Source organism: Nycticebus coucang, chromosome 1 (genome assembly GCF_027406575.1).
Source record: "Nycticebus coucang isolate mNycCou1 chromosome 1, mNycCou1.pri, whole genome shotgun sequence".
Classification (NCBI taxonomy): domain Eukaryota; kingdom Metazoa; phylum Chordata; class Mammalia; order Primates; family Lorisidae; genus Nycticebus; species Nycticebus coucang.
The window spans coordinates 8,454,806-8,475,555 of NC_069780.1; the positions used below are offsets into that span (position 1 = coordinate 8,454,806).

Consider the following 20,750-nt stretch of genomic DNA (forward strand, 5'->3'; position numbering starts at 1 on the left):
GTCTTTAGTCTGTTTTCCAAGCTCTTTTGAGGACTCTAAATTCCCTTTGTAAAATTTTTGACACTATCCTTCCTTTCTTTAAAAACATAAACATACTATATTTTCTTTCTTTATAAACATAGACATGTAAGCAAGAGAACAAACTTATGAAGGGATCTTCTAAAAACTCTGCTCGTCACATCTTTGGCATCACATACCCAGCATCACAGGTTTAGGATAGAGATTTCCCTTGCTTGATGTAAATACCTAGAACAAACTCCTGGGAACATATAAGAAAGTAATTATCATTTTATGGATTTTCAAAGGTTTGCTTTAAGAACACCAAAGAAAGGAAAGTGCCACTTGGTTTTGTTCTCCCAAAGGCAAATAGGCATTTGGTGTTGGGCCTGCTGTGACATATGCTTTGATTTCTCTCTTAGTTTTGCACCTTGACTATCTTGGATGACACCCAGTATCCAGTAATTGAAGGACTAGAGACATTTGTGGTTTTCCTCAGCTCAGCACAAGGGGCCGAACTGACCAAACCCTTCCAGGCCGTGATTGCAATTAATGACACATTCCAAGATGGTAAGAGATTGGGGATGCCAGCTGGTGGTTCGGACTACATTTCAGCTTTTTTTTAACTTCCACATATCTAACATTGGAACTAATTCACAATTTCATTGAAGAAATGTGTGTGTGTGTACACATAGGTGCCCAAGCCCATGGATGCACACACTTTTGTGTAGAAACATGGCAAGAATCGTGCATTTCTCTGATGCTCTGCCAAGCACGAAGAGGTATATAAGCTTCAGGCTTTGTCCTCATGAAGTTCAGTCTTTAGTTGGAAGTGCAGAACATGAAAAGGAAAAGTTAGAATCTAGCGTGATAAAGGACCAAATAGTGCTATAAATCCAGTACTGTGGGAGCGCAGAGAACTGAATAGTAACCATGTGTGGGAAAAGTCACAGATTTCCAAAGAGGTGATATTTAAGAAGACTCTTTGGGTGTGACATTAGTCACCTAAGGGTTAATAAAGGAGAGGTTATTTGAATGGGGAGAGAGATTGTGTGTGCAAGGAATAACATGTTGAAGATGCATATTTGGGAGGGAGGAAGATACTTTTGCTTTGAGAATGGCAGGAAGCAAATAGAGGAATGAATGGAAAGACAGGGTAGAGTCTTGTTCTGAGAGGCCCTATGTCCCAGCCTAAGCTAGGGACTTAGGGAGCAAAGGGAGCAATAGATACTTAGACACAGAGGAGCAGTGTTGGTATGACTTGATGCAAATGAATAGCACCTACTCAGTCAATCTGAGGGACCCATGAGGCCAACACCAGCAAGCACTCCATAGGAGAGACAAGGATGCAGCCCGCTCTGATGTTCCTCACTGGATTTTATTGAAGTCTCAGGCATGAGAAATTTCAGCACAGCAAAAAGCTTCCAAGAGAGAATAAAGGTTAAAAAAAAAGTAGTGTATCTTTAGCCACATGATTGAACTCTGAACACGTTCTGTTTGCTGTACTTCTGTCTTGCCTACATCTTATCACTGCTAATGTATGACTTAGGGTTGGGACACTAGGCTGTGTCTAGCAAGTATTGTTTTTAGTACTCAGGGTCAGCAGTGGTTCTTGGCTTTATCCCAGATCATTCTGTCCCTAGTGTCTAGCTTTTTAACCCTGTGCTCCATCCTACAGAAGGGTATGATCTTTGCTTTAGAAAGCTAGCATGAGCAGTATTGTAGGAGGTGTGTAGGAATGAATAGAGATAGGTATATAAAGAAAGTGTTGGTCACTGCTGAAGGTGTGACCTAAGTGACCTGAGGAAGGACAGGAACAGACAGCTGGTTCTCAGGAAGAACTGACAAAATTTAGAATTGTCAGAACTTTAAAATTCATTCTGTGGGTTCTAGAGTTGGGTGGAAAAGATCAAATCAAACCTTCCAGAAGGGCCCCAGCAGGTGACCGTAGAACCCAGAATCAAACTTCCAGTGGCTGAAAAGTCCTCAGGCAGCCCAGCAGGATAATTTTTGATGATTTTATTTATTCTTAAATAACTTATATCATATATACATGGGCCATCCAGAAAGTATTCAGCCATGTAATATGAAAAATAAGAGACATGTGTGGCTGGATACTTTCCAGACAACTGTCATATCATGGTAAAAAATTTAAATGCCCAAAAAAGAGTTTACTATGAAAAATAAATCTTCCTTCTATTCCTTTCTCTCAATTCTCTAGAACCCCATGCTAGAGACATCTTTTTTTTTTTTTTTTTTTTTGAGACAGAGTCTCATTCTTGTCACCAATGCTAGAGTTCTGTGACATCAGCCTAGCTCACAGCAACCTCAAACTCCTGGGCTCAAATGATCCTCCTGGCTCAGCCTCCCAAATAGGTGGGACTACAGGTACCTGCCACCACCCTGGCAATTTTTTTTCTATTTTTAGTGGAGACAGAGTCTCCCTTTGCTCAGGCTAGTTTCAAACTCCTGAACTCAAGCAATCCTCCTGCCTTGGCCTCCCACACTGCTGAGATTACAGCTTTGAGCCACTGCACCTGGCCTAGAGACACCATTTTAGCCAGGTTTTTTGTTTCCTCTAGGAGGAAAAAAAATATATATATATGTATATGTATATATGTATATATATCGTACACGCACGCACAAGTACACACGTGCATCCAGAATAATGGTAAGTTATTTGAAAGTCAAGTTTATAGAAGTATAACTTTCATAAATGAAAACTCACCCTATTTAGTGTATGGTCCTCCAAGTTTTGGCAAATGCATGCAGTGATAAGTCCACCATCACAATCCAGATGTTGAACAGTTCCGCACTCCGCAGAATTCTTTCATGCCCCTGTGTAGTCAGCCTCTCTCCAGGCACAAGCCCTGGCAGCCATTGATCTGTTTTCTGTTCCTGTCATTTTACCTTTTCCAGAATGTCGTGTAATTGGAATCATGCCATGTGCCAGTTTGAGTTTGGTTTCTTAGAAAGATGCCTTTGAGAGTTCTGCATGGTCTCACATATATGAGTAGTTCATTTCATTTATTGCTGAATAGTTTCTATTGTGTGGACGTACCAGAGTTTGTTTATCCATTCATCTGTTGAATGACATTTAGATTGCTTTAAGATTTTGGCAATTATGACTAGAGAGGATGCAATTATTTGCCCATAGGTTTTTATGTGAATGTAAGTTTTTATTTCTCTGGGATAAATACTTAGGAAGGAGGTTGATGGGTGACGTGATAAGTGTATGTTATATTGTCACCTTTTAGTGTTTTTTTAAAGTTATTCTAGTGCTTGCTTTGGCAGCACATATACTAAAATCCAAACGATAAAGTTATTCTAATAGGTATGTAGTGATATCTCGTGGTTTAAAGTGATTTCCCTGGTCGGCCACAGTGGCTCATGCCTATAATCCTAACACTCTGGGAGGCTGAGGCAGGAGGGCCTTGAGCTCAGCAGTTCAAGACTAGCCTGAGCAAAGCGAGACCTCATCTCTACAAAAAATAGAAAAATTAGCCAGGCATGGTAGCAGGCACTTGTAGTCCCAGCTACTTGGGAGGCACAAGCAGGCACTTGATACCAAGAGTTTGAGGTTGCTGTGAGCTCTTATATGATAATTCCATCCACTCTGTCTAGTTAGGGTGACAGTGAGACTCTGTCTCCAAATAAATAAATAGATGAAGTGATTTCCTGTTGACTAATGACATTGGCATCTTTTTGTGTGTTTGTGCCATCCATACATCTTCTTTAGTGAAGTGGAATTCTAATATTGCCCTATTTTTGACTTGTTTTTCCTTTATTATTGCATTGTTGTAGATTCTGGACAAAGATCTGTGTTTTACAAATATTTTATCCCAATTTGTTGCTTGTCTTTTTGTTCTGTAAACAATGTCTTTCAAAGAGCAATTGTTTTTCATTTTGAAGCAGTCCCATTTATCAATTTTTCTATTACAGATCATATTTTTAGCGTTGTAGCTCAGAAAATCTTTGCCTAACCCAGAGATACAGAAGTTTTACAGCTTCACATTTATATTTGTGATTCACAAAATATTGACTTTTAAACCATGAACAAGATTTATAACAATTACACTATTTTATTTTGCATGTTACTTCAGAGTCTACAGAGTAATCCATTAAACATAATTCACATGCTTAAAATCCCATGATTTTACTTTTGTTTTTATTTCATAGATAAGGAAACTGAAAATCAGTGGAAATAAGCAAGTCACCCAAATATTAATATCTGGAGAAACGCACATGTATTTTGAAGGTCTTTCTTTTTTCCTAGTGATAACTAAATTTTGTGGAGTCTGTCCAATGTACACATTCTAGGGTGGAAAGATCCTGCATACTTTATGTCTAATTCTTATAAAAGTCCTTCAGCTTGTGACACTGAGGTTGAATAATCTATATAGATCATGCAGAATGGAGATAACGAAGCCCAAATTAAAACCCAGGTTTCCTCTGTCCAACCTTCTGGTTTCGTATTCCACCATGCTACCTTTTTTTTTTTTTTGAGGCAGAGGCTCACTTTGTTGCCCTCGGTAGAGTGTCGTGGCGTCATAGCTCACAGCAACTTCAAAGTCTTAGGCACAAGTGATCCTTTTGCCTCGGCTTCCCCAGTAGCTGGGACTACAGGTGCTGCCACAACACCCAGCTAGTTTTAGAGACAGGGTCTTGCTGTTGACCCACCTCAGCCTAGCCTCCCGGGGTGCTGGGGTTACAGGCATGAGCTGTAGCCTGGCCATGCACAGTCAGAGTTCTATGAGAAGTGCTAGCAACAAGTGCAGCGTAACCAGTGTGAGCCGTGTGTCATGGTGCGGTGACCTCCATCGTATGGTTTCCCCCATCAGTGTGGAAAGAGGGGGGCTCTGTGGTCAGGGAAACTGACTCCCACGGCCAGGGCTGCCACTTCCCGGGGACTGCACTGCCTTCCAGGGCTGGTTGCTCAGAGAATGCTTAAACAGTATGTCTGAAAGGTCCTGACACAATGCCTGGCTGACACCTTACCCCCGTGCATAGACCTGGTCCTCCAATACCCTTATTGGCCTACATCCCTCTCACCTCAGTTTCCTGCTGGGCTGGGCTGCTGGACAGGCATTCAGGAGACCTGGCCACTTCCTTCCTTCTCTCTTTCTTTCTCTCTGTCATCTCCCTGCTCCCGCTCCGCCCATACAGGGATAGAAGTGAGGGCGAGTGTCTGTTAAAGGTGGAGACAAAGGAGTCTCTTCAGCTCCCGAGGAACTCAGCATTGATTAATGCATGACAATACCTAAACATAACCACTTCAGCCTTTAACTTAAACTCCACCCAAGCCTCAGATGTTCGCAGTGAGCAGAAAAGCTTCCTGGCTTGTGTTGCTTTTCCCAGCAGCAAGCTCCGTTCCTGTCCTCCTCTGCTATGTGGTGTCACTGCCACCCACCTGTTACCAGTACAGAGCACTTTCCTGGGCGACATGAGGGGCCTCATGCCACAGCGGCCCCATCTTCTTTAGGTCTGGTGTTCTTTTAAGAGGTTACCTTTTGGCTTTTTATTTAGTAATATTATTAATATAATTAGCAACCATGAAGCTTTTCCCAGATGATGAGTTTGCTTTTAGCCAGGGCCGATAGTTCTGAGAGGGGGTAGGTTGAAAGCAAACAGCTTCCCATATACTGAGTTGCAGAATGTGTGTGTGCTTATGCCCCCCTCCTGGTCCTCCCTTTCAGGTTCCGCAGGGCACCCCCAGGAGGTGGCCCCCAATAACTGATCACAGCTGTAGGGTCAGCTTCCTACCGCCCCAGAGACTAATTCTTCCCCAGGAAGCTTCAACATATGACTCTTTGCAGTGTTCATAAAGAAATGAATAACTAGCAGTCAGTAAAATACCAGGCTCGGAAAGAGAAATATCTTAATACAGAACGTTACAGTAGATGTTTTAGGAAGTAAAAAGAAAAAAAACATCCTTCGTATTGAGAATCCTGGAGTTGGCGGCCAACCACAAACCATGATATATTAATTTCTATCAAAATCTGAGTGCCTGCTGTCAGCCAGGTGCGATAGTGGGTATCATGCATTTATTCTCTCCTTAAATTCAGTCCTACCAACAATTCTATGTTAGATACTAGTATTTCCAGTTTATATATGAAAACAAATCCCAAGGCTCAAGAAATCTAAGTAACGTGGCCCTATGTCACAGCTAATAAGGAGCAGGGCTGGGAAGGAAATTCTGGCCTCTCTCCTCTGAAGTCCTCATTTTCAGCCATGATTTGGCTGTGGTAACTCCTGAAGTCAAATGAGGATTTGAGTCTCCAAAGGAACGGTGACTCTGTAGGAGAGGATGTAGACGAGGGCCAGAGTCGGCCTGTGGACATGTTGTATTAGACCCAAATAGCTTTGGATTGCAGGGAATTTCTTTTGATTATTTTGTTTGCTTTCTTAAAATTTAGGAGCTATCACATAAAAATCCAGACCTCTGGCTTGGTTTGAAAATAAGAAGATCTGGCAACAGAACGCCACTGCCCTCTAAGCAGAGGCTGTCCTTCCTCTTTGGCTGTGTCCACACTCTTCCCTACGGTACCCCTGGTCCCGGGACCACCTTGAGACGGGCCTGCCGTTTTCCTTCTTGGAGCCCTAAGAAGACAAGTGAACTCTTTTGAGTACTCAAGTCACTATCAAAATATTTCTTACACCTGTCCCATTTCTTTGTTTCCATTACCTGCCTATATTTGAGCAGGTGACCCCATCTTGAAATTGAATGAAGGCAGGTACAAAATTAATTTATTTTAGTTCATTGGCACCACACTCACAGTGAAAGCAGTTCTCTTATCTGGAAGAATAACAGCAGGTTTTTAAATTCACTTATCACTGTGATGCGCCAGCCTATGCTGACCTTCCACAGACTCCTGCTGCCAAGTGGCCCCTGGGGACTGAGAAGGACTGTGGCCCCTGCACCCCCTGCGTCTCCCACTAACAGCATCTCTGTCTTCCTGTCTGCCCACCAGTGCCCAGCATGCAGTTTACTAGGGACTTGCTCCTGGTGGGGGAGAAGGAGGGAGTCCTGCACATTCCCATCATCCGGAGCGGAGATCTGAGCTACGAGTCCTCAGTGAGGTGTTACACTCAGAGCCACTCTGCTCAGGTCACCGAGGACTTTGAGGAGAGGCAAAATGCAGAATCTTCACGGATTACCTTTCTGAAAGGGGAAAAGGTAAGTGGACTGCATGGTGGCTGAGAGACAAGATTCTCTTCTTCTTTGGTGCCTTTGTCTACAGTGAAATAATTCAGACAAGTTCCAAGAATTTTCAGGATTTTCTTATTAAAGTTGACCCTTTAAGTTGAATAATGGAGGGGTAAGGGATGCTAAGCCCCTGCATAGCCAGAAATTTGTGTGTAACTTTTCATTCCCCCAAAACTTAACTACTAATAGCCTGTGGTTTACTGGCAACCTTACTTATAAACAGTCCGTTAACATGTGTTTTGTATGTTATCTGTATTATATATTATATTCTTTCAGTAAAGTAAGCTGGATAGAAAAAAATGTTTAGAAAATCCTAAGAAAACATATTCACCGTTCATTACGTGATATTGTGGATCATTATAAAGGTCTTCATGTTGGGTCAGCTAAAGGGGAGGGAAAAAAGGAGGGGTTGGTCTCGCCATGTCAGAATAGCAGAGGGGTAAGAAAGTTTACATCTAAGTGGGCCTGCACAGTCCAGACCTTTGTTGTCCAAGGGTCAACGGTAATGGATAATAGTTTCCATAACATCATCTATTCCTTCTTTGTCTTCCACTTACCACCAGAGATACATATCTTGGTTGAGCTGGGAAGTTTAGATGACTGACATGTTTGGAACTCAGCAGAATCAAATGAATCTAAAACTCTGTGAGAGATGAGCACAGTCCACCAGGTTTACTTAGAGAGACAGAGACAGTTCTCTAACACCTGGGCCCCCATCCCAGGGTAACATACATCTTAGCGTAGAACCACATTAGATGTTGAACAGATTAAAGTCAGTGGAGTATTCTCTTGGCAGTGTGCATGAGAAGCCATGCATATGACCAGAGAAAGTCACTACTAAATATGGCTGCACCAGAATCAAAGCCTGCTACCTCAGTGTATGTCAAAGGTACATACTGAGTCAGAATCACATCTCCTCATGTTTTAATCTCGGTTTCAGGTAATTGAGTCAGTTGCACCCCTTGGTTCAAGGCACACGTCCTCGTTAGTTGGTACAAGCCCCTGCCCTTACTTTGGTTTGTTTATTCGTGTTACCCCCATCTCCAGCCACATTATCTTCCACACCTGTCAGTCTGTAGTGTTTAATGTGTCTCTCTGAGTTTGTATTTATGCTTAAGAAATCCTTGTTCCTTTGCGTGCATGATTATTAATTTATGAAATGCTACTATGCTATCTCTTTATCTTTTGCTGATTTTACTCCACAGTATGTTTTAACATCTTTCTGTGTTGTTTACATCTAACCTCATGGTGCGTCTCTACTGTGTTTTACCCACACACTCACAGCAGGTGGCCATTAGGAACCTCAGTGGTGGTGCCTACTTGCCTCCTAACACTCTGGTTCCATAAATGACACCTCCATGCACATCCTCATACATGTCCACTTAAGATCGAGTGAGAATTTCTATGGGTAGATGCAAAATTGCTGGACTGCAGGACACCCGTATGCTTAATTTAAATACTTGTGTCAGAATACCCTCCAGAATGTCGCTAGAAGTGCATGAGGGTTGCTATAACCCTCTGTCCTCTCTACCACTTAGCATTATTCACCTTTTGAAGTTTTGCTAATTTCATATATATACTTATGTTTCATTTGAATTTGTATTTCTGTACTTGCTAATATTTCATATGCCTGTTAGCTTAGCGAATTTCCAATTAGCTTAGAAGCCTGTTTTTATCCTTTGTTCCCTGTTTTATTATGTTGTCTTTTTCTCATTGATTTGTCATACTTTCTGGTATATCCTAAATATTAATTTCTTGCCAGTTTTGACATTTTAGTTGTTTTTTTGGGGGTGGGGAGGATGGCAGTTTTTGGCCAGGGCTGGATTTGAACCCACCACCTCCTGTATATGGGGCCAGCGCTCTACTCCTTTGCGCTGCAGACACCGCCCCAGTTTTAGACATTTTAGATATCATAGACATCTTTTCTCTCTCTGCCACTTATCTGTGACCTTCAAATATGGTGTTCTTAGTTGAACAGAAGTCTTCAATTTTGAAAGAATCAAATGTATCAACATTTTGCCTTGCAATAGTCCTTTGGAAGTTTAGGTTCAAAAAACCGTCCCCACCGCAGATACCCCGGATTCCTCCTTCTGTCCATCTTTACTACCAAAAGCAGTGATAGCTCCCTTCTTCGGGGATCTCACAACATTTACACACCTAGGACACACAAAGCCCTGTCTCTGTTATGTATCTTATGGGAGTTTGACTTTGCTAACACGTGTATTCTAAAACACAAATGTTACAGATACAATCTTCAGCCTTGAGTCTGCATGTACGCATTTGTCTTAAGTTCAGAAGAGAATTCTCTGCCTATCCAAGAGATAGTTTTTAATTTAATAAAATTACAACAAAGATATTGCATACTAATTCTTATATTTTACACATGGGACAATCTATTATTATTTCCAAGCACATTTTGGAATCTTCATTTTCTTTGCCTTGTTAACCACATGTCTTTGGAACTTGTCATTCACAAGAATGTCTTTTTTATTTTTTATTTTTATTTATTGATTGATTTTTGAGATAGAGTATCACTATGTCGCCCTCCGTAGAGTGCGTGGCATCACAGCTCACAGCAACCTCCAACTCTTGGGCTTAGGTGATTCTCTTGCCTCAGCTCCCAAGCAGCTGGGACTTATAGGCGCCTGCCATAATGCCTGGATATTTTTTGGTTGCAATTGTTATTTTTGTTTGGCAGGCCCAGGCTGGGTTCAAACCCGCCAGCTCCAGTGTACGTGGCCGGCACCCCAGCTGTTTAGCTATAGTCGCCCAGCCATCTTTTTTATTTTTGAAGATCTGAAGAGTAACTACTAAATGCGTGCTTTCCATAAGGAATTCTTATTGTAAGAAAGATGTGAGAGAGAGAAAAAAACACAAAATTCCTTAGGAGGTAAAACTAGGTTAGCAGGTCACACATAAATGCCCCGAGGGCTGCCTTCCCACCAGTCAGTCTGACTGAGGAGGCGTAAGAGTGAAACTTCTCTCTGCTCACATGTCCTTTGCAATGCTCTTGGATAGTGGATTGTAAATTGTCCAACTAAAAATATCCCACTTCTCATCACATAACTCACTGTTGAGGCTGTTGTGTCATCCAAACGTTGTGACCTTATTTTACATTTTCTCACAGATACAGTCCTCACTAGAGCACGTTCCACTGGGGAAACATTTGACCTCTTTCCGTCAAGGAGGGGTCTGGATTGTCTTCTCAGACTTTCAGGACTCAGCAGTTTTCAGATGAGGTGCAGCAGATTTGAGAATTCTTTAGCATTTAAAGGTATCTTTAGCCTAAGATGAAGCCTTTCTGAGTTCCTTATACTATTTAATTTTTACAAAGAAAAAATAACATTATTCAGCTCTCCGGGAAGTTTAATCAATATGTTAAACTCCTGTCATCAGAAATCACCTGTTATATACAAATGTATCAAGCAAACAAAACATGGGGAAGCATACAAATTCTCTACAGGTGCTTTCAAGAGGGCTGTTTACCGATCTTTTTCTTTCCTTTTTTTTTTTTTTTCCCTCTCTCTTTCTCTTTGAACAGCCACTATTTTATTTTTTTATTTTTCAGGGTTCACTGAAAATTGTTTCTAAATTTTATTTTTTTTATTTCAGATTAATATAAGGATACATGCAATTAGGTTATATTGTTTGCATTTGTTAGGAAACGTCTGCGTTGTATCTGAGCCCTTCACCCAGCAGGTGGGCCATATACTCCTATATCACACTCCTTAGCAGGGAGCTCACTGAGACCCTTACCTCCTTTCTCCTCCCATTTTCTTAAATTTAATTGTTTTTCTTTGCATGTGGGCCTGTAGTTGTTAATCTTCTAGTTTCAAATTAATATTGAGTACATGGGATTTTTTTTGTTTGTTTTTTGAGACCAAGTCTCACTATGTCGCCCTCAGTACAATGCCATCGCATCACAGCTCACAGCAACCTGAAACTCTTGGGCTTAAGCAATTCTCCTGCCTCAGCATCCCAAGGAGCTGGGACTATAGGCACCTGTCACAATGCCTGGCTATTTTTTGTTATAGTTGTCATTGTTGCTTAGCTGGCCCAGACCGGGTTCGAACTCACCAGCCTCGGTGCATGTGGCTGGCACCTTAACCACTGTGCTATGGGCGCCGAGCCAGGATGTTTGTTTTTCCATTCTTGGAGCACTTTGCTAAGAAGAACATTCTTCAGCACCACCCAGATAAATGCAAAAAGTATAAAGTCTTCATCTTTTTTATGACTGAATAGTATTGCGTGGTATACACTGATCCTGTTTTTCATAACTCATCACCAGTAATTCAGAATGGTTTGGAATGTTCTAACACATGTCTTCACATATATGTGGGTCACAGTTAGGCATGAACTATTAAATTTAGACATTCTGTTTTATGAACCAACCCTTTTGAATTTGTATCAACTCACTGATATCTTGCTATAAATTGTGATTTATTTTGTGCCTGTGACTGTAGGTAAAGAACTGTACTGTCTATATCCGCGATGACTCCATGTTCGAGCCAGAGGAACAGTTCCGGGTCTACCTGGGGCATCCTCTCGGAAACCACTGGAGTGGAGCTAGAATTGGAAAGAATGCCATGGTCACCATCACCATATCCAATGACGAAGATGGTAACAGAAGCTGTTCTTAGGTGGAGGGGACATAAACTAACATTTTATTAATAACATGATTAATTAGTGTTTTGAGAAACAAAAGTGCTATTGGAGTGCCTACTGATGCCCATCTATAAATATATAAAATGTTGGCAAAAACGATCCATTTGTAAAGAACTCCAGTAAGTTCACGGGTGTTTTATCTCATTATTCCCCACCACATTGCCGAGAGATAAGGAATGGGTCTGGTTAAAGGCGAGGACAGAAATGCTAAGACAGAGAATTAAAACTATGTAGTCCCTGTAGTTCAGGAGCAGGACTGGAAATACAGTTGCATGAACTGATTTAAAACACGCCACCTTCCTGGAAAAGTCTAATTTCTCAGTTTTCTTCTCTCTAAAGGATTTTGAAGTCTAAAAAAATTTAAACTCTATAGTCAGGGTTGGCCAAGAATGACCCAGGCACCAAGGAAGACAAACTTGCTTCAAATTGGGACATAATTTTTTTTCTAAAATGGATATTTGAATAAGTGAAGAGATACTGTTAGAAATAATAATAGGTGTTTTTATTGAATATTTGCTGTATGCCAAGAATTATGGTAACCATTTATATTATTGCATTTAATCCTGGAAGTAATCCCTTGAGGTAGGAGTGATTATCTCTATATACTGGGTGAACCTTAGCAAAGTATGTAATTTGTACTCTTGGTTACATAGCTATATATGGCAAAACTGGATGTAAACCATTTTGTGTCTGATTCTAAAATGTAAGTTATAACTACCACGAGAGTTTGGGGAGAAACTTAGGGTTTCCAATAAAAAATTAGGCGCTAACTTGGACATTGTATAAAATATGAAAAGCCTGTGTTGAAGTTAAATTAGTCCTTTACCCAAGAAAACTCAGGTTCAAAACACAAAGTGAACCTATCCCAGGCACCCAGAAAACCCAGTGATTGAGTCTCTAATAGGTAACAAATTTATACTGTGTTGCAACAACCCTCCTAGGCTTCAAAGAGCATTCTTATTGAAAACTATGAAGTCTCAAGTGAGGGTTATCTTCTACAATTAGAAAGGTTTGACTTCCTAAAAAGCACCTGTAGCTCAAGTGGCTAGAGCACCAGCCACATACACCAGAGCTGGCGGGTTCAAATCCAGCCCAGGCCTGCCAAACAACAAGGACAACTACAACCAAAAAATAGCTGGGCGTTGTGGCGGGTGCCTGTAGTCCCAACTGCTTGGGAGGCTGAGGCAAGAGAATCGCTAAAACCTAGGAGTTTGAGGGTGCTGTGAGCTGTGATGGCCCTAGCACTCCACCCAGGGCGACATAGTGAGACTTTATCTCAAATAAATAAATAAATAAATAGTAAAGAGAATGAAACAAACAAAGATTAGAAATTCTGGCAATATTCTATAACGTACTAAAAATGGCACAAAAGGTGTAATTACTCTCAATTTTCCCATCTTTTTTTTTTCTAGTCTTTTTTTTTTTTTTTTTGCAGTTTTTGACCCGGGCTGTGTTTGAATCCACCACCTCCGGCATATGGGGCTGGCGCCCTGCTTCTTGAGCCGCCCAATTTTCCCATCTTTTTATCTTATTGTCTTTAGCACCACTACCCCGCCCTTCCCTGTGAAATACAGAAAAGAGGGTATGATTTGAATATTCTGGTAAAAATTAATATATCATTATGCCGTATTATAATTTCCTAGCAATGAGAACAGTACCTCAAACCAGATTGCATTAGGACAGCGGTTCTCAACCTGTCGCAACCCACAGGAACTGTATTACAGGGCCACAGCATTAGGAAGGTTGAGAACCACTACATTGGGAAGTCTTGTGTTCCTTAATTATTCTTGTAGCCAGGCACTGAAAATATCCATATTTTGTTATATAGCTTGTGAAAAGTTAGGAAAAGCTGAGAATAGAGCAGTGAGAGCATAGGGTGGGAGTATCCAAAAGACCAGAGAGGAGAGAAGAGCTTGGAAAATGTAAGTAGTATATAAATGAGTTGAATGACAAGCCTGAGAAATTCACATTTCATAAGTGAGAAGTTGACTGATGCAACAGATATTTATCAAACGCCTGCTATATCTCAGGCCCTTGATAAATTGTACAAATTTAAAAACACTCGGGGAACTCTGAGGCCATCATAGGAACTTGGACATCATGCATTTATTTCAAAGTCTCTAAAAATACTTCCCCCGTTGTATCGCTTTTCATAAGGAATGTGTGAAAAATAACTCCTACAGGGTCACAGATAGATTTATGTTTCCAAAACATGGCTTAGTGGTAAATACTGATGGAGTTTTATGTCCACAAGTCCTTTTGCCTTTGTATTATTAACTAATGTGAACAATTCCCTCTTTTCTTTTCTTTTTTTGGCAGTTTGTGGCCAGGGCTGGGTTTGAACTCGCTACCTCCAGCATATGGGGCTGGCGCCCTACTCTTCTGAGCCACAGGCGCTGCCCAACAATTCCCTTTTTTCATCATAAGGTGTTTTCCTGGGAGTCCGAGTCTTTTGTGCTAGTCTAACTCTCTCTTGTTTTTGCCTCCTTAGCCCCGACCATTGAATTTGAGGAAGCTGCATACCAAGTTCGGGAACCTGCAGGGGCAGATGCCATTGCAATTCTGAATGTCAAGGTGATCCGCAGAGGGGATCTGAATAGGACCTCTAAGATTCGCTGTAGCACGCGGGACGGGTCTGCCCAGTCTGGTGTGGATTATTACCCAAAGAGCCGCGTCCTAAAGTTCAGCCCTGGTAAATGAAGGCCAATCCCAATCTGAGCGTTTAACAGACAATGCCTTGTATTTAAAGCAGCAGTTCTTAACATGTGGGTTGCAACCCACAGGAACTGTATTAAAGGTTCACGGCATTAGGAAGGTTGAGAACTACTGATTTAAAGAGAGGAATGAGCAGAAAAACACAAAAAGGGAAACAGTAGTTCCAATAGCATAAAGCATTTATTAAGCACACATTCGAGATTACAGGTAAAATTTTTAATTAGTAAAAATGACACAAAAAAAATAGGTCCCTTCTGTCAGATCATGCTGTGCATTTGGGTTCTTTTAAAAGGATTTTGTTTTTTTGTGAGCTTAAGATTTAGTTGAGTTGATAGGAGCACTTGACTTAATAATTAAAAAAAAAAAATTCACATGACTGCTGATGTTCGGCAAACACTGGAGGCAAAGCCCTGAGCTGGGTCCTTCCGGGATGACCAAAGTCTGGTAGACACAATCTGTGCCTCCAGGTGGTTTAACAACTACTAGGAAACAGGATGTGCTTATGCTTTCCAAAACAGCTTTATCTCAGAGAGATGGGATTCAGGTCCCAACTAGCTGTTTAACTGTTAGATAAATTAATTTGATGGGGGATGAAGGGAGTGAGATAGGAAACAGGTTGAATTATATGCTAGGTTGTTTTTCATGGAACTTCCTGGAGCCACATAAAGTAAAAATGCAGGTCAGGATCATGGCACCATTCTCAGAGTGCCCAGTGATGGGCAGCAGTATCTGAAGGGCTGGTCAGAGAGGTCAGCGCCAGTGGAGAGAGAAAATGCCTCCCTCCAAAATGATGGGGTGGGAGAGGGCTCTCTGTGTATTCCTCCTGCCTCCCTGGAGTGGTAAAGGTTTGCAGCTGTGTCCCAGGACTGTCTGGTTGACGTTTCCTGGGAAAGTGGTGTCCTTCCACACCTGTCTTTCTTTATTCCTCTTCTGCATAAGGATCTGGGGAAAAGATAGGTCTAGAAGCAGTGACCTAGCCCAGATGTCTGTGGGGGAGGATGAAGGAGACCTTAACTCCACCAGGGACATTTTCACCTTTAGAGAATCATTTTGCAGAAAAGAAAGGGGGTCTCTCAGGCTTGAGCCCTCACCCACTTCCCACCAGTCACCCTCCACATCACTGTCCTTGTGGTGGCTGCCTGGCAGGTAACCTCTGAGCTGCTTTTCATGGGGTACACCTCGAGGGGTGTGTACACATACTCACAGCCAAACAGGAGCTCGCGCATGAATGTAAGGGGCAAGAAAAATTAAGCAAAGAATCTCGTAACAAGGGCGAGGTGTATTTTGGATCACAGATTTTTATTACTGCCAGCCAGCATCAGGCAGGGGCCATTAATCCTCAGGCGGTGTTGAGTAGTAAATCTGCAGTACTGAGCTACGACCATGGGTGGAATTTGGTCTGTAAAACAGATTCCTCACTGAAGATGCGGCTAGGTGATCAGCAGCCACTGCATTTATAGGAAATCTCTAAAAAGAAAGGGCACATTTTAACATGACAGCAGCACCAGCCTGCACTCTCTCGCTGACGTCCCCTGACGAGGCCTTTGCTCTCTTCTCGTTCTGTCCTTGGTGAAGGTGTGGATCATATCTATTTTAAAGTCGAGATCCTGTCCAACGAAGACCGGGAATGGCACGAATCTTTCTCATTAGTCCTTGGACCAGATGACCCCGTGGAAGCAGTTCTTGGGGACCTGACCACGGCCACAGTGACGATTCTAGACCAGGAGGCAGCAGGGAGCCTCATATTGCCAGCACCGCCCATTGTGAGTTGCTTGATCTGCAGGATGGCCGCGCTGGGCTCAGTGAACAGTCGCGGGGGGCTGGGAGGAGTAGGGCTGGCTATTCTACCTGTTTGCTCCTCTGCACAGGGGCTCTCCACCAGGGTGGTCCTGCCCCCCGTGCCCCCTCCCCGACCCCCGCCTCCATCCAGAGGACATCCGGCAATGTCTGGAGGCGTTTTCCATTGTCTCACTATCATACTGGGGTTTGTTGACAGAAGCCAGGCATGTTGAGCATCCTACAGTGCCTGGGCAACCCCAACAACAAAAGGGATTATTTGGTATAGGTGTCAGTAGTGCTGTGGGGAGAAACCCTGTTCCGACCTAAGAGGAAGACCAAGTCATGTTGGTCATCTTAGTCTGAGTCACACAGAGTGTAAGGCAGGTGATCTCATTTGTTTGGCCCTAGAAGAGCAAGAGAGTAATACGGCCTCGCCTCAGTGGTCCCACATCCTCAGCACACACGCTGCAGGAAAGATCTGCAGAAACGCCACGCTGTGCTTCCCAACTTGGAAGAAATAGAATGAATGTGCTGCCTTTATAGTTACAGGGAATTCAACCTGTAACAGGGAAGCAGTCAGTCTCCCTTAACTAGCGTCTTGTATCTTAGAAGAGAAAGATGATTTCCAAATGTGCCTCTTACTTGACTGTGGAAGAAATAAACTATCTGGGTTTGTTCTTCTGCCAACTGTACTACCTCATACCATTAACAATTTATTTTTATTTTCATTATTAATTTTTGAGACAGAGTCTCACTCTGTCCCCCTCAGTAGAGTGCCATGGCATCATAGCTCACAGCAACCTCAAACTCTTGGGCTTTAGCAATCAATCCTCTTGCTTCAGCCTCTCCAGTAGCTGGGACTACAGGTGCCTGCCACGACGCCCAGCTAGTTTTTCTATTTTTAGTAGAGATAGTGCCTTACTCTTGGTCAGGCTGGTCTCAAACTCCTGAGCTCAGGCAATCTACCCACCTCAGTCTCCCAGAGTGCTGGGATTACAGGCATGAGCCACTACGCTCCGTCTACCATGAACAATTTAATGCAATTTTAAACTAACAACTGCCATCCACATGCAGCAAAATGAAAGTGTTTTTCACATAAGTGATAGGACTCTGATTTAGGAATGCAATTTACAGAATAAAAAATGCTTCTAGCCCAGGCAATAGGAGCATCTCCATCACCACTAAAGATCTGAAGTATCTTTTAGGGATGCCTGGCAAAGAATTGTGAAAACTTCTCCTGTTCTATTTTAAAGAATCCCTGGGTTTCCTGGGTCAGTCTCTGACCTTCCCCACACTCACCCCGAGCTAGAGCTTTGCTGCTTTCTTGCAGGTGGTCACACTTGCTGACTATGACCATGTGGAAGAGGTCACCAAGGAAGGGGTCAAGAAATCCCCCTCCCCGGGCTACCCGCTGGTGTGTGTCACCCCCTGTGACCCTCACTTCCCCAGGTATGCCATCATGAGGGAGCGCTGCAGAGAGGCTGGCATCAACCAGACGTCTGTGCAGTTCAGCTGGGAAGTGGCTGCTCCCACTGATGGCAATGGAGCCCGATCACCCTTCGAAACCATCACTGACAACACACCATTCACCAGTGTCAACCACATGGTAGGTCTGGGGGTTTGGAACCGGCACTGTTCTTTGTTATTCAGACTATCAAATTCTTCAAGGTCTGTGCATAGCATTGGTGATTTTTTTTTTTTTTGTAGAGACAGAGTCTCACTGCACCGCCCTCGGGTAGAGTGCCGTGGCATCACACGGCTCACAGCAACCTCCAACTCTTGGGCTTACGCGATTCTCTTGCCTCAGCCTCCTGAGCAGCTGGGAGCATTGGGGATTTTTAAAAGAGCAGATGTACATGGGACACACAGTCTTTTTAGTCTTGTATGAGAGGAAAGGTACAGGGTAGTAGAAAGAGAAAGTACAGTGTAATATCTAAGCTAGTAGTCAACCTGTTTATAAATCCTCATCCTGTTCTGTTTTTATCTAAGTGACGTTAAAAATTACCAAACTGAGTCTCAGTCTCCTGACCTGCATATTAAGAGATCTTCTGCTTAGATACTTGACAAGGTCACTGACAGACGTAACCTATAAATGATCAAATAAGCCAAAGATTCCAGGCAGGTACTGTTGATTATTGTTTCTATTCACGCATCTCCAATAACACAGCGCTAATTAGGACATTTGTATAATGTGGTACAAATGTGGCCCAAAGTGGACAGCATATTGACAGCACATAGTAGGGGCTAATTATGAAATAGAATGGCTATTGACTGATTGATATCGAGTGACCAATATACAAAACCCTGGGGGGGGGCCATGGAAAGACATACACAAGGCAGTTGCTGTCCTCAAAGAGTTTGGAGACCAGTGACCGTGCCGATTATGAGATAGCAACAAACAGAACCATTTTCCAAAATAGTCCACCATGGTGATTCTCTACATCTCAATGATGAAGTTCGTTCTCTTCTGAAAGAGATATAGCTCAGCACAGTGTGTAGCATGCAGGAAGCAATGTTGACTTGAATTACCCTGTTTCCCCAAAAATAAGACACCCTCTGAAAATAAGACCTACTTACAGGAAAGATAAGACGTCCCCTGAAAAGAAGACCTAGCGCATCTTTGGGAGCACACCTTAAAATAAGACACTGTCTTATTTTCGGGAAAACAGAGTCGTTCACTGAGTCATGTTTTCAGCCTGAATTCCTGTAGATCTGCCTGTTGGTTGTACAGTTTATTCCCACTGTCCTGAGACCTTTACTGGGTGGCACAATACAGCAGGAAAGCCATCAGACTCAGATGGAAGGCTCTGGAGAAAGCAGGGTCACTCAGGCCCGTTGTGTTTGGCACAGCTTATCCAGAAAGGCTCGAAGATCGATTCTTTTGCAACACAACCTAGTTCAGATTTAACTCATCTTCCCTACAGGGCATCCCAAAGATAACCATACACAGGAAAAATTAGCAAATTCAGATTTGCTAATTTTTTATATTTGCATATCAACACATTGAGAAATGTTTTGTAAGTATTCTGTAAAATTTTGTGATTAATACTTTGTAAATAAAGGAACATTTAAGTATACTTTCCCATTTTCCCTATGTAGGTATGATGATCTTTGGGATACCTGTATTATTAAAACATCAAAGGGGCAAGAATTAACAGTTGATTGTTTAATAAGCATCTGTTTCTCTGTTCAACAAAACCAAGAAGGGAGTTTGGTCTGATTGGGGCCAAATGCTCGTGCTGAACTGAGAGCAGAGTTATGATTTTATGCTCTAGTTTCCCTCCTTACAGGGGATGAGTGGCTAATACCCTATACTGTGGTTTTCTTTACTTTATCTTAATTTCTTCAATTATTTATTTAATACCATTGTATCATATGCACTTTGGTAAAATACCACAAATCCTTTCTGGACTACATTCATGTATATATAAATAAATAAAACATCGGGAGATAATTAAAAAAAGTTTAATGGAAAAATCTTCTTTAATATTTAATGAACTTCAGTGAAAATTGTTTTCATGGGTAGAATTTATAAGTTTGTTTGATTGCTTTGTGGGAAGCCTGTGACCCACAGAACTACTAATTAATTTTTCTTGTTACGTGCTTCCCTGTGTGTGCACTTAACTTCAAGAGTCCTGGGGGCCCACAGTTGCATAGACTGAGTTGAGAGCTGGGGCTCTCATGTGTCTGGGAACTTGAAGAAATCTGTAGAAAGACCTTCAAAGGGCAGGAAGTATCAGAAGCCAAGTTCTCAGCTTGAAGCTGCATGTTGTTATAAGCTTTCAGCGTGTGTGGTCGTGGGGGTGGGGAGAATGTCATCTTGCCTTCATCTAATAGAATGAAGGGAAATGAGAACTCCTGTCTATTCCCTGACACTGTGTCTCAGTGACAGTGACCTGGAGGCAATGACTGGAAAGTCTGGAAAGCAGCTGGGTAGTCCTTACACTGAACCCATTAACAAAGCTAGCGATGGTTATCAGCCATCTGCAGGCTTGTGCCCCATGTCTATCCACTTCCTCACTGTCTGTGTTAACCCCTCGGCTATGAGCACTCACTGCTCTGTCCCTAGTACCTGGTTCATGGTTGAAAATCAAGAATTAGGGAGCAGAGCAAGATGGCGGCCAAGTTACAGCTTCTTTGCAACCCAGAGCAATGAGATTGGGGAGAGAAGACTCCAGGCATCTCTGGATTGTGGGCTTTGCCCAGAAACATCCCTTTGGGGATGCAGAGAGACAGTGAGAGACTTCTGGACCCCAGGAGGAGGATAAAAGCAGTGGAGAAGTGGCAAGTGGTTGCGAACTGACTGCCACAGCTGTAACTACAACAGCAGCAAGATTGCAGACAGGGAAAGCCTTCCCTGTTGTTTTGTTTGTTTGGACCTGGGCAC

General features: G+C 42.5%; 1 protein-coding gene across 1 annotated transcript in view; it reads left to right on the forward strand.

Moving 5' to 3' along the window:
* Positions 1 to 20,750, forward strand: part of FRAS1 (Fraser extracellular matrix complex subunit 1) — a 482,654-nt gene that overhangs the window by 412,967 nt on the left and 48,937 nt on the right. The window contains exons 58-63 of the mRNA XM_053590633.1: positions 420 to 567; positions 6,969 to 7,174; positions 11,668 to 11,824; positions 14,361 to 14,561; positions 16,160 to 16,347; positions 17,694 to 17,969. Coding sequence (XP_053446608.1) covers positions 420 to 567; positions 6,969 to 7,174; positions 11,668 to 11,824; positions 14,361 to 14,561; positions 16,160 to 16,347; positions 17,694 to 17,969 — 1,176 coding nt within the window. The remainder of the gene's footprint in view (positions 1 to 419; positions 568 to 6,968; positions 7,175 to 11,667; positions 11,825 to 14,360; positions 14,562 to 16,159; positions 16,348 to 17,693; positions 17,970 to 20,750) is intronic.